A 15,314-nucleotide genomic window follows, 5' to 3' on the forward strand; every position below is an offset into this window, starting at 1 on the left:
CAGGCCTGGCCGGAGCATCGGGGATTTCCTGCCCCACAGTGGGAGCAGCCAGGCAGAGGTGTCTGAGGGTCTCTGGCTTGGGAGAAGGGGTTTGTCCAGAGGGGAATGGACAGAGACAAAGGGTCCATGGAGAGCAGGGAGCAGGAGAAGAGCAGGAGGCAGATGGGCCATGTTTGGGGACAGTGTGGCTGCTGCCTTGCTTGGTGCCCTGAGAGCAGGAGCTGGAAGTGGTGAGTCCATTTGAGAATCTGGTCCCAGAGATGTGTCCTCAGAGCCTGAGATGAATTCCAAGGAGTGGGTGGTTGGTGTCTGGGGTGATGCTGAGGGCCCTTAGCAGATGTTGCCATAGCCCCTTCTGCCATAGCAGCCCAGGCCTCCCAGCCCATAGCCAAATCCACCGCCATAGCCAAAGCCACCAAAGCCACCAAATCCGCCAGAGATGGGCTGTCCCTGCACACTGAGCTCAGTGCCCACGGCAGCCGAGGAGGTGGATCCGACGGCGGTGCTCTGGGGGAAGGAGGTCATGATGGGTCCTGGCAGGGTGACCAGCACGGGAGAAGGCTGGATAACAACTCGGGAATCCTGGCATTGCAGGGCACAGGGCTCGTTGCAGCTGTTGGCCAGCGGGGTGGGTCCGCAGGGTTGGCAGATGTTGTAGCAGGCCATGGGTGTGGTGTGGAGGGTGCCTGGAAGAGAGAGGGGTGAGGCAGGGCAGTGATGCAGAATGCTGATGGAGTGTGGAGGCTGTTGTGGGGCTATGGGGAGGTGTGAGGGCTGCTGAGGCTGGGGCTGAGTGTGCTGGAGGAGAGGGGCCGGGGTTGCAGGAGCAGGAGGGTCAGAGGATTGAGGCTCACCTGGTTGTGTGCAGGAGCAGGAGGAGAAGGCTTGAGGAGAAGTGTGTGAGGGAGAGAGGCTCTGGGCTGGCTTTTATGCAGGTTCTGGATGGGTGGGACAGCCTTGTCCCATGGCCTTGAGGTATTTTTTAGGCAGCAGCTCTTTTGTTACTGGTGTGTCATGAAGTGGGGAATGTTTTCCCTCCCACAATTTTGCAGTTTCGTGTCCAGCTCTTGTTGCTGTGTCCATTTGACCTTGTCAGGAACATTAATAATTTGGTGTTTGGGTGGATGTGATTGTTCAATGTGTTTCAGCGAGGGCTTAATAAGCAACCAGGGCCCTGAAGATTTGCAATGTCATCAGTGAGATCATTTTGTGGCACTCGAGCGCTGTGGTTTGTGGGTTCCTTGTGAAGACTGGGGCTCTGTTTTGTGCTGCTGGATGTCCATCTGTCATTGTGTCCATCCAGAAATGCTGAGGGAGCTTTGAGGAGCTCCTGGGCTGGTCACTCTGGAACAGCTTGGCAAGGTCCTGGTGCCTGGAAGTTCCTTGTGATGGATGAAAGAGATCTCTTGGCCTTGTGTCTTGAGTGGGATCGAGAGACAATCTGGAAAACGAGAGCACAGTCGGGCTGAGCTTGTTCCAATGTTTGCTTCCATTTGTATTTTTCAAATTTACAAGACAGCATTCGCTGTCATTTAAAGTGCATTCCTTGACCTGGTTTAGAAATCCAGTGAACAAACAACAAACCTGATCCCTTTTTGCCGGGGCTGTGACCTCGATTCTCTCATTCCGCATTCAAGCCACGAGGTTTCATAACTTTTGTTCTATAAATGTTAACATTGTGTCCCTCTGAGCAAAACGCAATAATTACTAACAGACAACCAGCGTGGTCCTCTCCCCTCCCCTCTCATGGTTCCAGCGTGTCTTAGTAAATTCTGTGATTCCACGTCCCTCTCTTGAGGCCATGCCCACCTGACCTTGGTGGCAGCTTTTAATTAATTGCAAATTACAGCAACCAAATCCTGCTGCTGATGGTTCTTGTCTGGGCAGGCCGAAGACGTGACCAGGATTTTGGAGAGCTGGAGTGTCATCATTTAGGTCATCCCGTGGCCCTGGTGTGCTGTGGCTTTCTGGGTGTGTTGTAAAGAGTTGTCCCCAGTTTCTCTCAGCCTTGTCAGGCCGGGCTGAGCTTTGCAGCTGTTCCAAGTACCTGGTGCTGTGTCGGGATCTCTAGTTTATCAGAGTGACCCCGAGAAAAGTTAGAAAGTCTCTTTTCCCAGCTTGGCGCTTGAAGAAGGAGTCAGGGCTCTTCGGTTCTCGGTCTCAAGGCTGTTTATTGTATCTTATCTATAAAAAATTTTCTCCTGCCCTGCCGAGGTCTGCCCAGCAGGACAGTTCCAGGCACACTGCCTGCCCCTGAGGTGGTGTTATGTCTTTATGTTATGTCTTTATACTAAAAACTACATGTACAATATTTACAATTACTTTCCAATACCTATCACCTATGTTAGACAGTGAGCTCCTACTCTAAACCAATCCAAAAGTGCCACCATCACAGCAGAGGATGGAGGCCAAGAAGAAGAAGGAGAAAGGCTGGACATGCCCAGTTCCCTCCATCCTGCCTCCTGAACCCCCATACCAGAAACCCCAAAATCTACTTTTTCACCTCATGATAACTTCATTATTATTCTACTTAAACTGTTGTGGCTCGCTGGTCTTCATATAAGGTTGGTAATTTGGTCCACAGATGATAATCAAAACCAAAGGTGTTTTGGGCTCCGTTCCAGGGCCTCTGAGCTCCCTGGCAGGGGTCCTGGCCATCCTGGACTGCCAGAGGGATGTTCTGGGTTCCCACAATGATGCCCCTTCCATCACATTCCCTCTTTCTCCGCATTTCCCCAGTCTGGCAAACCCTGACATTAAACCTTGACTTTTATATTAGTTGTGCTCTTCTATGTTGATTTTACAGTTTTGATGTCCAGGGTATTTTAGGTCCCAATTTGGGCTGAGTGAGGACACTTCTCTGGGCAGTATTTGATGGTCAGAATGAGGATTTGGAGGTTGCCCAGGGTTGTTGGAGGCGAGCATTGCATGATCCTCAACAACCAGGCAAGTCCAGGTTGTGTCAGTGGTCTGAGAAGGCTCAGAAGGGCTGGGCCCAGAGGCTTGTGGTCAGTGTCCAAAAGTCCAGATGGCAGCAAATCCCCAGGATCCAAAAATTGGATCTTTTTGGCCAACACTGAAAACCTGAGTGGTCCTGGGCATCTGCTGGAGCTCAGCAAGGACAGGAGCCAAGCCCTGATTCTTGATGAGGGGAGTCAGTCATCCCAGATGAGATAAAATGTCTGAGTCTCAGTTGGAACAATTGTTTTCTTCTCCAGAAAAGCCTTTGTGGTTGTGGTGGAGGAGAAATGGACCAGGAGATGTCCCTGTAGCATTTTGGGAGCAGGCACCTCAAGCATCCAGGATCTGGAATACTGAGCAAGCAGGGAGAGGTGACTTTTGCTGTCTGTTTAGCACTGGTGGGGTCACATGTGAAGGGTCGTGGGCAGTCCTGGCCACCCCAGTGTGAAAATGAAATTGATTTAGTGAATCAAGACCATTTCAGAGCCAGAAATGCTCTAAAGGAGGATCTTTCCTAGAGGAGAGGCTGAGAGACCTCCCAGCCATCTGTGTGTGCATCTCTGAGGGCAGAGGATGAAGCCAAGGGAGCTCTGCTGTTCTCTGCAGGGCACACGTGGAGGACAAGAGGGAAACGGGAAAAGAGAAAACATGTGTCACAGACATCTTTTATGAAAAATCCTTTCCTGAGAATTTTTCCTCATGAGAAGCTGAGAGGCCTCAGGAACAAAATGTAAACGATGGTTATCTGCTGCTGTGGAATGCAGCAGGTGGATCTGTGATTGGTCCATGTTGGATGTTTCTAATTAATGGCCAATCACAGTCAGCTGGCTTAGACAGAAAGTCCGAGACACAAACCTTTGTTATTATTGTTTCTTTTTCTATCCTTAGCTAGCCTTCTGATGAAATCCTTTCTTCTATTCTTTTCGTATAGTTATAATATAATACATATAATAAAATAATAAATCAAGCCTTCTGAAACATGGAGTCAGATCCTTGTCTCTTCCCTCATCCTCGGACCCCTGTGAACACTGTCACAAACATGGAATTCTGTGGGAAAAGAAAGCACGGATTTTTCAGTGTGAGGTTGGTCACGGAGGGGAAGAGGAGGTGGAGGCTGCTGGGAAATCAAAACATGAACTGTCCATGGTGCTGGGAAACTCTGCTCTCTCTGGGCCTGCGTGAGCTGCAGGGAATGAAGCGCTTGCACTCCAGAGCTCCTGCCCAAGTGGAAAATTCTCTGAGTGTTTGTTCAGAGGGCTTGGGGGTCCTGCTGGGAAGAGATTTTGTGTGCTGGCAGAGAGAAAATTTGAGCAGAAGAGCATTAATTTGTCAAAGCCTTTGGTATAGAAGGTGTTTGGATTGTAAAATATTTTGGAAGGTTCTCCCCGTCCTTTGCTTCATGTGCAGGTCTTGTTTATTAATAGTGGTGGCGGTTCTGTCAAATATTGCTGACATATTTCCAAGAGAAAAGTCTGGGGCCCCTTTTCCTTTCACCAAAGTCCTGCTGAGCCCTGGCACTGTGCTGGGTGAGGATGTGAAACCAATGGGACTCAAAAAGGAAGACGAGGCATCTCAGGCTTTGATGCAGAAAAACTTTATTGACGCAAAAGAACAAGGAGACAGGAAAATGAAATGGAAGGGATCCAGAGTGAGCTTTAAGCAGGGCAACCATCAGCCGAGGTGCTTTGCTTGCAGGAGCTGTGGCCAGAGCCCAGAGCTGGTGGTGTCAGGGGTGGTGCTGAGGGCCCTTAGCAGATGGAGCCATAGCCCCTTCTGCCATAGCAGCCCAGGCCTCCCAGGCCATAGCCAAATCCACCGCCATAGCCAAAGCCACCAAAGCCACCAAATCCGCCAGAGATGGGCTGTCCCTGCACACTGAGCTCAGTGCCCACGGCAGCCGAGGAGGTGGATCCGACGGTGGTGTTCTGGGGGAAGGAGGTCATGATGGGTCCTGGCAGGGTGACCTGCACGGGAGAAGGCTGGACAACAACTCGGGAATCCTGGCATTGCAGGGCACAGGGCTCGTTGCAGCTGTTGGCCAGCGGGGTGGGTCCGCAGGGAGTGCAGCGGTTGGAGCAGGCCATGGGTGTGGTGTGGAGGGTGTCTGGAAGAGAAGGAGATAATGCAGGGTGGGGGTGAGAGTTGCAAGGGGCAGTGACAGAGTTTGGAGGCTGTTGTGGGGCTGTGGGGAGGCATGAAGGTTGCAGAAGCTGGGGCTGAGCGTGCTGGATGAGAGGAGTCGGGTGCAGAGGCAGGAGGGTCAGGGGATTGAGGCTCACCTGGTTCTTGGAAGAAGCAGGAGCGGATGGAGTCTGGAGAAGTGTGTGAGGGACAGAGGGCTCTGGGCCGGCTTTTATGCTGGTCCTGGAGGGGCGGACAGCGTTGTCCCATGGCCTTGGGGCATTTTTGAGGCTGCAGCACTTGCCTGGCCCAACCTTGTGAGTCATGAGGTGGGGAGTGTTTTCCTTCATGCAATTCTGCAATTCCATGTCTGGCTCTTGAGGCCATGTCTATCTGACCTTGGAGGCAACTTTTTTTAAGGAGTTGGTATTTGGGAGGATTTGATTGTTCAGTGTTTATCAAGGAAGGCTGAATAAACAACCACAGCCCTGGAGACTTGCAATGTCATCACTGAGGCCATTTTGTGGTGTAACTCTTTTGCTGTGGTTTGTGGGTGCCTTGTGAAGACTGGGACTCTGTTCTGTGCCACTGGATGTCCATCAGTCATTGTGTTGCAGCCAGGAATGCTGAGGGAGCTGCTAAGGAACTCCTGGGGAGGTCACTCTGCAAAATGCTGGAAGATTCTGGAGCCTGGGAGTGTTTCCTGATTGATAATAGAGAGCTCCTGGCCTTGTGTCTCGAATGGAGTCAAGGGAGCAGATCTGGGAAACGTGAGGCTGTTCAGGCTGGATTTGTTACAGTGTTATGGTCCATTTGGATTTCCTAATTTCAAACAACAACCTAATCTGTCATTTAAAATGTATTTCTTGACATCTGTCAGAAATTTAAGAAATAAACAACAAACGGGGCCCATCCCTTTGTTCCCAGGCAGCTCTGTGACGTCAATTCATTTATTCCGCATTCAAGCCGTAAGGTTTCACAATTTATATCCTCTGAGTCTTGGCATTATGTTCCTCTTAGCAAATAACCATTAGTTGCCAACGGATGGTCAACAACCTCCTCTTTCCTTCTCTGCCATTACTTGGGCATTTCTTTGTGGAATTCTCAGATTCCACGTCCTTCTCTTGAGGCCGTGTCTATCTCACCTTGGCAGCAGCCTTTCAGTGTGCCTTTCGGAAATGAAATTTGAGTGTGGTGGGTGCAGGATGAAGACGTGACCAGAGCTTTGGAGAGCTGAGGCCACCCTGCAGCTCGGGCTTGCCGTGGTCTGTGGGTGTGTTGTGGGAAGTTCCCCCAGCCTCTCTCAGCCCTGACAAGCTGCTCTGGGCTTTGCTGCTCTTCCAAGTACCCGGTGTTGCCCCTTCCACCCCTTGCCCTCTCTCCACGCAATGTCCCCAGCTGTCAAAGCCTGACTGGAGACATCACCTTTACCATCAGTCGTGCTCTGAGGGTGTCTTGCTGTCCCTCTTCTCTGGGAGTTTTACAGGAATGGAAGGATTTGATATTTAGGAGTTTTGTGACCTTTACCTGACTGATTGTGGAGGAGCAAGATCAGTCTCTGAACAATGTCTGCTTGACAGAAAGAGGGTTTGGAAATTGTACTAGGTTTTTTGGAACAGAGTACTGCACAGACCTCAACAACCCAGGCAAGTCCAGGGGTCAGGTGTGGGGGCCTGAGAAGGATCGGAATGGCAGGCCACAGGGGGTTGAGGCCTGGGATTTCCTTTAAAACGGGCAGAAGCTGAGAGAGCTGGGAGTTCTTTCAGGCAGAAGGCAAGAATACAAATGGGACATGTTACCAATATGCCATGGAATGACCTCGGATGACACCTGAGTTCTCCTCAGCTTTGGCTGAACCTTCTACGTGCCCTGACACGCGGCACCAACAGCCACACACTGCTCTCTAATTGTGGCAGTTCAGAGGAGCCGCCAAGGTCAGATGGACACAGCCCCAAGGGAAGGACGTGAAACTGCAGGACTCCAGGAAGGAGAACACTCCCCACCTCAGGACTCACCAGGCTGGGCCAGGCAAGAGCTGCTGCCTCAAAAATGCCCCAAGGCCATGGGACAAGGCTGTCCCGCCCCTGCAGGAGCAGCATAAAAGCCGGCCCAGGGCCTCTCTCCCCCACACACTTCTCCAGACTCCATCCGCTCCTGCTTCTTCCAAGAACCAGGTAAGCCTCAATCCCCTGGCCCTCCTCCACCTTCTCCCCTGGCCCCTCTCTTGCAGCACCCTCAGCCTGAGCCTGAGCCTCCGTCTCTCCTCCCCACAGCCCCACAACAGCCTCCACACTCCCTCAACCTGCTGCATCACGGCACCTCTCACCCCCACACTCCTCTCTAACCTCACCTCCCTCTCTTCCAGGCACCCTCCACACCACACCCATGGCCTGCAACAGCCTCTGCCGTCCCTGCGGACCCACCCCGCTGGCCAACAGCTGCAACGAGCCCTGTGCCCTGCAATGCCAGGATTCCCGAGTTGTTATTCAGCCTTCTCCTGTGCTGGTCACCCTGCCAGGACCCATCATGACCTCCTTCCCCCAGAACACCGCCGTCGGATCCACCTCCTCGGCTGCCGTGGGCACTGAGCTCAGTGTGCAGGGACAGCCCATCTCTGGTGGATTTGGTGGCTTTGGTGGCTTTGGCCTTGGCTATGGCCGTGGATTTGGCTATGGGCTGGGAGGCCTGGGCTGCTATGGCAGAAGGGGCTATGGCAACATCTGCTAAGGGCCTCAGCACCAGCCCTGACACCAACCACCCACTCCCTGGAGCTCATCTCAGGCATTGAGGATGCATTTCTGTGCCAGAGCTCTTAAACAGGCTCAACAATTTCAATTCCAGGGATGCCTTTAGGTATCATCTTGTCCCAGGGCAAGGCAGCAGCCAAGGGGCCAGTCCAGGATATCTGCAAACATGGCCCATCTGCCTCCTGCTCATCTCCCACTCCCTTTCAGCTCTATCCCGTCCCTTCTTCTGCCAATCCCTTCTCCCAAGCCAGAGACCACTGGGAACCTTCACCATCCAGCTGCTGCTTCTAAGGAGCAGGAAGGCCTTGATGCTCTGGCCAAACCTCCTGTAATCAGAGGACCTCGACTGATGGACGCCCTACTTGCCTCTCAGACCAGCTCCCTTCTACTGGCTGCTCATGTCGTCTCACTGTTCTTTTGCCTCAATAAAATTCTCTTGCCTTGCAAACTGAGACGTCTCCTCCAACTTCTTTCTGGCAAAGGAGTGCCAACAACACTTGGCACAAATCCATGTCTCCACAAGTCATTTGTGGAGGATGAAAATCGCACCAACACCTATAGTGGAATTGGTTCTGTAGTTCCACGACCCACTGGGACACACTGACACACTTTGTGTCCATCACAGAGAAGAACCTCACATCCTTAATCCCAGGCCTGGATACACCAATGCAGCTCTATCCTTGATTCGGGCACAAGCCCCTCATGGGCGCTGAGTTCATTTTGGCTGGACATCAGTTGCTCCATACCATCATCATCTTCCAGCCCCATTTACAGATCTGCACAAGCTGCTTCATCTCTCTCTTATTTTCAGGTCCCAGAGTTGAACACAAATTTCCAATCCACCCCAGCCAGAGCAGAGGGGCAGAGTTCCCCCCCTTCACCTTCTGCCCATGCCATGGACATGAGCCCAGTACCAAGGGAGTTTCTGGTCAGCTCATTCACATGGTGGGGCAGCTCCAGTTCTTCATCCACCAGTACCCCAAGGCTATCTCCTCTGGGCTGCCCTCAATCCACTCATCATCCAGCCTATAGCCATGTTTGGAATTGCTCCAAAAGAGATCCTGGATCTTGCAATTTGTCTTGTTCAGCTTCATGAAACTGACAATATCCCACATTTCCAACCTGTTCCAGCCCCTCTGAATGCCACCACTTCCCTCCAGACAACCAACCCCACTACTCAGCATGGAGTGGTCCCTGATTTTCCTTCCCCCTAAATCCCAGGACCCGGATTTCTGACAATGATTCAAAATTAAAATAATCCCAACATGAGTCTCTGTGGGTCGCCACTCATCCCCGTTCTCCACACGGGGATGTGGAGCCATTGACCACTGCTCTCTGAGTGAGATCATGCTGCCCATTCCTTCTCCACCAAATGCTCCAACCAACATCCACATCTCTCCAGCACAGAGACAAGGATGTGTTCTGGCACAGGAACAAAGGACTTGCACAAGTCCAGGTGCAGGATACTGGCACCTCTTCCCTCATCCACCAATTTTGGGGTGAATACCAAATCAACAAAGCTGCTGCCAAGCTCAGATGGGCATGGCCTCGGGAGCAGGATATGGAATTGCAGAGGTCTGGGAAGCAAAGCAATCCCAACCTCGTGACTCACCCAGCTGGGCCAGGCAAGAGCAGCTGGCCTGGAAAATGCCCCAATGTCATGGGCAATGGCTGTCCCAAACCTTCAGCCATGGATTATCCTTGAGGCCATGCCCTGGGTATCCCTCACCTCAGTCTTGTCTTCCTTGTTCCCAGTACCCCAGAGATTTACAGAGTTCTCCAAAAATCATCAGAGCAGAGCAGGGGCAGAATCTACTGCACCTGGACTTGAGCAATCCCAACCATGCAGGATAAAGGCTGGGTGATGAGGGGATTGAGCCCAAGGAGGAGCACTTGGGGTGCTGGTGGATGAAGTATTGGACATGCCCCGCCATGTGAATGCACCAAAGAGACACCCCTCTGTGTCCTGGGCTCATCCCCAGAGCGTGGGCAGCAGGTGAGGGGGGATTCTGCTGCTCTGCTCCACTCTGGTGAGACTGGAGAGGGGAGTTCAGATCTGGAAATGAGGAAGGCATGGACCTGCTCAGACAGAGCTGGAGATCGCCCTGGATGACAATGACAGGCAGGAGCAACTGGTGTCTAGAAAAATTGCACACAGCACCCACGAGGGGCTTGTGCCAGAGCCAGCGATAGACCTGCAGTGGTGTGTCCAGGTTTGTCTTTCAATAGCTGAAGGCTTCAGGAGATAATGCAACGGAAGAGCAAAATATGTCAGTGAGCAAAGGAAATGCAGAAATAATACCTAAGAGTGATCTTGTTGCATTTTTTCACCCACCCCAGGGGCCTCTACAAGCCTGGCTCAGTGCTGAGTGAGACTGGAAGAAGCTTGGGAGAAGAATGAAGGAGTCATCTGAGGTAGTGATGCAAGAAATCTTTATTGAGGTAGCAGAGTGAAAACTCAGGAGCAGCCAGGGGAAGGGAACTGGTCTGAGGTGCAAGCAGGCCGAGCATTAGCCAAGGCCCCTTCCTTTGGCAAGGTTTAGCCAGAGCACCGAGGCCTTCCTGCCCTGCCACGGCAGCAGCCCAGCAGAGCTGCCCGAGGGTCTCTGGCTTGGGAGAAGGGGTTTGTCCAGAGGGGAATGGACAGAGCAGAAGGGACCATGGATAGCAGGAAGCAGGAGAAGAGCAGGAGGCAGATGGGCCATGTTTGGGGACAGCCCAGGCTGGTCCCTTGGCTGCTGCCTTGCTTGGAGCCCTGAGAGCAGGACCTGGAAGTGCTGAGCCCGTTTCAGAATCTTGTCCCAGAGATGTGTCCTCAGAGCCTGAGATGAGTTCCAGGGAGTGGGTGGTTGGTGTCAGGGGTGGTGCTGAGGGCCCTTAGCAGATGTTTCCATAGCCCCTCCTGCCATAGCAGGCCAGGCCTCCCAGCCCATAGCCATGGCCGTAGCCACCAAAGCCACCAAATCCGCCAGAGATGGGCTGTCCCTGCACACTGAGCTCAGTGCCCACGGCAGCCGAGGAGGTGGATCCGACGGCGGTGTTCTGGGGGAAGGAGCTCATGATGGGTCCTGGCAGGGTGACCAGCACGGGAGAAGGCTGAATAACAACTCGGGAATCCTGGCATTGCAGGGCACAGGGCTCGTTGCAGCTGTTGGCCAGCGGGGTGGGTCCGCAGGGAGTGCAGCGGTTGTAGCAGGCCATGGGTGTGGTGTGGAGGGTGCCTGGAAGAGAGAGCAGGGTGAGGAAGGGCAGGAGTGAGGGGTGCAAGGGGCAGTGATGGAGTGTGGAGGTTGTTGTGGGGCTGTGGGGAGGCGTGAGGCCTGCCAAGGCTGGGGCTGAGGGTTCTGGAAGAGAGGACCCAAGAGGTGCAGGAGCAGGAGGGTCAGGGGTTTGAGGCTCACCTGGTTCTTGGAAGAAGCAGGAGCGGATGGAGTCTGGAGAAGTGTGTGGGGGAGAGAGGCCCTGGGCCGGCTTTTATGCTGCTCCTGCAGGGGCGGGACAGCCTTGTCCCATGGCCTTGGGGCATTTTTGAGGCAGCAGCTCTTGCCTGGCCCAGCCTGGTGAGTCCTGAGGTGGGGAGTGTTCTCCTTCCTGGAGTTCTGCAGTTTCACGCCCTTCCCTTGGGGCTGTGTCCATCTGACCTTGGCGGCTCCTCTGAACTGCCACAATTAGAGAGCAGTGTGTGGCTGTTGGTGCCGCGTGTCAGGGCACGTAGAAGGTTCCGCCAAAGCTGAGGAGAACTCAGGGGTCATCTGAGGTCATTCCATGGCACATTGGGAACATGTCCCATTTGTATTCTGGGTCCTGCCTGAAAGAACTCCCAGCTCTCTCAGCTTCTGCCTGTTTTGCGGACATCCCAGACCTCAACCTTCTGGGTCCTGCCATTCAGATCCTTCTCAGGCCACCACACTGGACACCTGGACTTGCCTGGGTTGTTGAGGATCGCGCAATACTCTCCTCCAAAAATGATGCACAATTACGAAACCATATTTCTGACAATCAAACATTGCCCAGAGAATTGATCTTGCTCCTCCACACTCAGCCCAAGGAAAGGTCCCAAAACTCCTGAATATCAAATCCTTCCATCCCTGTAAAACTCCCAGAGAAGAGGGACAGCAAGACACCCTCAGAGCATGACTGATGGTAAAGGTGATGTCTCCAGTCAGGCTTTGACAGCTGGGGACATTGCGTGGAGAGAGGGCAAGGGGTGGAAGGGGCAACACCGGGTACTTGGAAGAGCAGCAAAGCCCAGAGCAGCTTGTCAGGGCTGAGTGAGGCTGGGGGAACTTCCCACAACACACCCACAGACCACGGCAAGCCCGAGCTGCAGGGTGGCCTCAGCTCTCCAAAGCTCTGGTCACGTCTTCATCCTGCACCCACAACACTCAAATTTCATCTCCAAAAGGCACACTGAAAGGCTGCTGCCAAGGTGAGATAGACACGGCCTCAAGAGAAGGACGTGGAATCTGAGAATTCCACAAAGAAATGCCCAAGTAATGGCAGAGAAGGAAAGAGGAGGTTGTTGACCATCCGTTGGTAACTAATGGTTATTTGCTAAGAGGAACATAATGCCAAGACTCAGAGGATATAAATTGTGAAACCTTACGGCTTGAATGCGGAATAAATGTATTGACGTCACAGAGAAGCCTGGGAACAAAGGGACGGGTCCTGTTTTTTGTTCATTTCTTAAATTTCTGACAGAGGTCAAGAAATACATTTTAAATGACAGATTAGGTTGTTGTTGAAATCCCGGAAATCCAAATGGACCATAACACTGTAACAAATCCAGCCTGAACAGCCTCACTTTTACCAGATCTAGTCCATAGACCCCATTCAAGACACAAGGCCAGGAGCTCTCTGTCATCCATCAGAAAACACTCCCAGGCTCCAGAATTTTCCTGGATTTTGTAGAGTGACCTTCCCAGGATATCAGCAGCTCCCTCAGCATTCCTGGGTGCAACACAATGACTGATGGACATCCAGTGGCACAGAACAGAGTCCCAGTCTTCACAAGGCACCCACAAACCACAGCACATGAGTTACACCAGAAAATGACCTCACTGATAGCATTGCAAATATCCAGAGTTTTGGTTGTTTATTCAGCCTTCCTTGATAAACACTGAACAACCAAATCATCCCAAATACCAACTCCTGACAGAAAGCTGCCTCCAAGGTCAGATAGACATGGCCTCAAGAGCAGGACATGGAATTGCAGTATTGCATGAAGGAAAACATTCCCCACCTCCTCACTCACCAGGTTGGGCCAGGCAAGTGCTGCTGTCTCAAAATTGCCCCAAGGCCATGGGACACGGCTGTCCCGCCCCTCCAGGAGCCACATAAAAGCCATCCAAGAGCCCTCTGTACCTCACACAATTCTCCAGACTCCATCCGCTCCTGCTTCTTCCAAGAACCAGGTGAGCCTCAATCCCTTGACCCTCCTGCTCCTGCACCCGACTCCTCTCATCCAGCACGCTGAGCACCACCCCCAGCACCCCTCAGGCCTCCCCACAGCCCCACAACAGCCTCCAAACTCCCTCACTGCCCCTTGCATCCCTCACTCCTGCCCTTCCTCACCCCGCTCTCTCTTCCAGGCACCTTCCACACCACACCCATGGCCTGCTACAACCGCTGCACTCCCTGTGGACCCACCCCGCTGGCCAACAGCTGCAACGAGCCCTGTGCCCTGCAATGCCAGGATTCCCGAGTTGTTATTCAGCCTTCTCCTGTGCTGGTCACCCTGCCAGGACCCATCATGACCTCCTTCCCCCAGAGCACCGCCGTCGGATCCACCTCCTCCGCTGCCGTGGGCACTGAGCTCAGTGTGCAGGGACAGCCCATCTCTGGCGGATTTGGTGGCTTTGGTGGCTACGGCCTCGGCAATGGGCTGGGAGGCCTGGCCTGCTATGGCAGGAGGGGCTATGGCAACATCTGCTAAGGGCCCTCAGCACCACCCCTGACACCAACCACCCACTCCCTGGAACTCATCTCCCAGGACACATCTCTGGGACAAGATTCTGAAACGGGCTCAGCACTTCCAGCTCCTGCTCTCAGGGCTCCAAGCAAGGCAGTAGCTGAGGGGCCAGCCTGGGCTGTCCCCAAACATGGCCCATCTGCCTCCTGCTCTTCTCTTGCTCCCTGCTCTGCATGGTCCCTTCTGCTCTGTCCATTTCCCTCTGGACAAACCCCTTCTCCCAAGCCAGAGACCCTCGGGCAGCTTTGCTGGGCTGCTGCCGTGGCAGGGCAGGAAGGCCTCGGTGCTCTGGCCAAACCTTGCCAAAGGAAGGGGCCTTGGCTAATGCTCGGCCTGCTTGCACCTCAGACCAGTTCCCTTCCCCTGGCTGCTCCTGAGTTTTCACTCTGCTACCTCAATAAAGATTTCTTGCATCACTACCTCAGATGACTCCTTCATTCTTCTCCCAAGCTTCTTCCAGTCTCACTCAGCACTGGGCCAGGCTTGTAGCGGCCCCTGGGGTGGGTGAAAAAATGCAACAAGATCACTCTTAGGTGTTATTTCTGCATTTCCTTTGCTCACTGACATATTTTGCTCTTCCGTTGCATTATCTCCTGAAACCTTCAGCTATTGAAAGACAAACCTGGACACACCACTGCAGGTCTATCGCTGGCTCTGGCACAAGCCCCTCGTGGTTGCTGTGTGCAATTTTTCTAGACACCAGTTGCTCCTGCCTGTCATTGTCATCCAGGGCGATCTCCAGCTCTGTCTGAGCAGGTCCATGTCTTCCTCATTTCCAGATCTGAACTCCCATCTCCAGTCTCACCAGAGTGGAGCAGAGGAGCAGAATCCCCCCCTCACCTGCTGCCCACGCTCTGGGGATGAGCCCAGGACACAGAGGAGTTTCTGTTTGGTGCATTCACATGGCAGGGCATGTCCAATACTTCATCCACCAGCCCCCCAAGTGCTCCTCCTTGGGCTCAATCCCCTCATCACCCAGCCTTTATTCTGCATGGTTGGGATTGTTTAAGTCCAGGTGCAGCAGATTCTGCCCCTGCTCTGCTCTGATGATTTTGGAGAACTCTGTAAATCTCTGGGGTACTGGGAACAAGGAAGACAAGACTGAGGTGAGGGATACCCAGGGCATGGCCTCAAGGATAATCCATGGCTGAAGGTTTGGGACAGCCATTGCCCATGACATTGGGGCATTTTTGAGCCCAGTGTTCTTGCCTGGCCCAGCCGGGTGAATTACGAGGTTGGGAACACTTTGATTCGCACAACTCTGCAATTCCATGTCCCGCTCTGAAGGCCGTGCCCATCTGAGCTTGTCAGCAGCTTTGATGATTTGGTATTCACCCCAAAATTGGTGGATGAGGGAAGAGGTGCCAGTATCCTGCACCTGGACTTGTGCAAGTCCTTTGTTCCTGTGCCAGACAACATCCTTGTCTCTAAGCTGCAGAGATCTGGGTGTTGGTTGGACCATTTGGTGGTGAAGGAATGGGTGGGATGGTCTCACTCAAAGAGTTGTGGTCAGT

The 15,314-nt window shown here is 53.1% G+C and overlaps 4 protein-coding genes and 1 pseudogene across 4 annotated transcripts; 2 read left to right on the top strand and 3 right to left on the bottom strand.

Moving 5' to 3' along the window:
• Positions 1-330: 330 nt before the first annotated feature.
• Positions 331-976, bottom strand: LOC128933283 (feather keratin B-4-like; annotated as a pseudogene).
• Positions 977-4,709: 3,733 nt separating this feature from the next.
• On the bottom strand, positions 4,710-5,293 carry LOC128951027 (feather keratin B-4-like). The gene is made up of 2 exons (XM_054296181.1): positions 5,256-5,293; positions 4,710-5,076 (listed from the first exon to the last, which is right to left on the bottom strand). The coding sequence occupies exon 2, from the start codon at positions 5,043-5,045 to the stop codon at positions 4,710-4,712; it is 336 nt and encodes a 111-aa protein (XP_054152156.1). The 5' UTR covers positions 5,046-5,076; positions 5,256-5,293.
• A 2,174-nt stretch (positions 5,294-7,467) lies between these two features.
• LOC128950971 (feather keratin B-4-like) lies at positions 7,468-7,809 on the top strand. The gene has a single exon (XM_054296097.1). The coding sequence runs from the start codon at positions 7,468-7,470 to the stop codon at positions 7,807-7,809; it is 342 nt and encodes a 113-aa protein (XP_054152072.1).
• A 2,897-nt stretch (positions 7,810-10,706) lies between these two features.
• On the bottom strand, positions 10,707-11,051 carry LOC128951045 (feather keratin B-4-like). Its single transcript, XM_054296203.1, has one exon. The coding sequence runs from the start codon at positions 11,028-11,030 to the stop codon at positions 10,707-10,709; it is 324 nt and encodes a 107-aa protein (XP_054152178.1). The 5' UTR covers positions 11,031-11,051.
• Positions 11,052-13,440: 2,389 nt separating this feature from the next.
• LOC128950988 (feather keratin 2-like) lies at positions 13,441-13,764 on the top strand. Its single transcript, XM_054296117.1, has one exon. The coding sequence runs from the start codon at positions 13,441-13,443 to the stop codon at positions 13,762-13,764; it is 324 nt and encodes a 107-aa protein (XP_054152092.1).
• The last annotated feature ends 1,550 nt before the right edge of the window (positions 13,765-15,314 follow it).

This window comes from Melozone crissalis, unplaced genomic scaffold (assembly GCF_028551555.1).
Source record: "Melozone crissalis strain CALT ecotype California unplaced genomic scaffold, PUWL_Pcris_2 ptg000002l_1, whole genome shotgun sequence".
NCBI classification, from domain to species: Eukaryota; Metazoa; Chordata; class Aves; order Passeriformes; family Passerellidae; genus Melozone; species Melozone crissalis.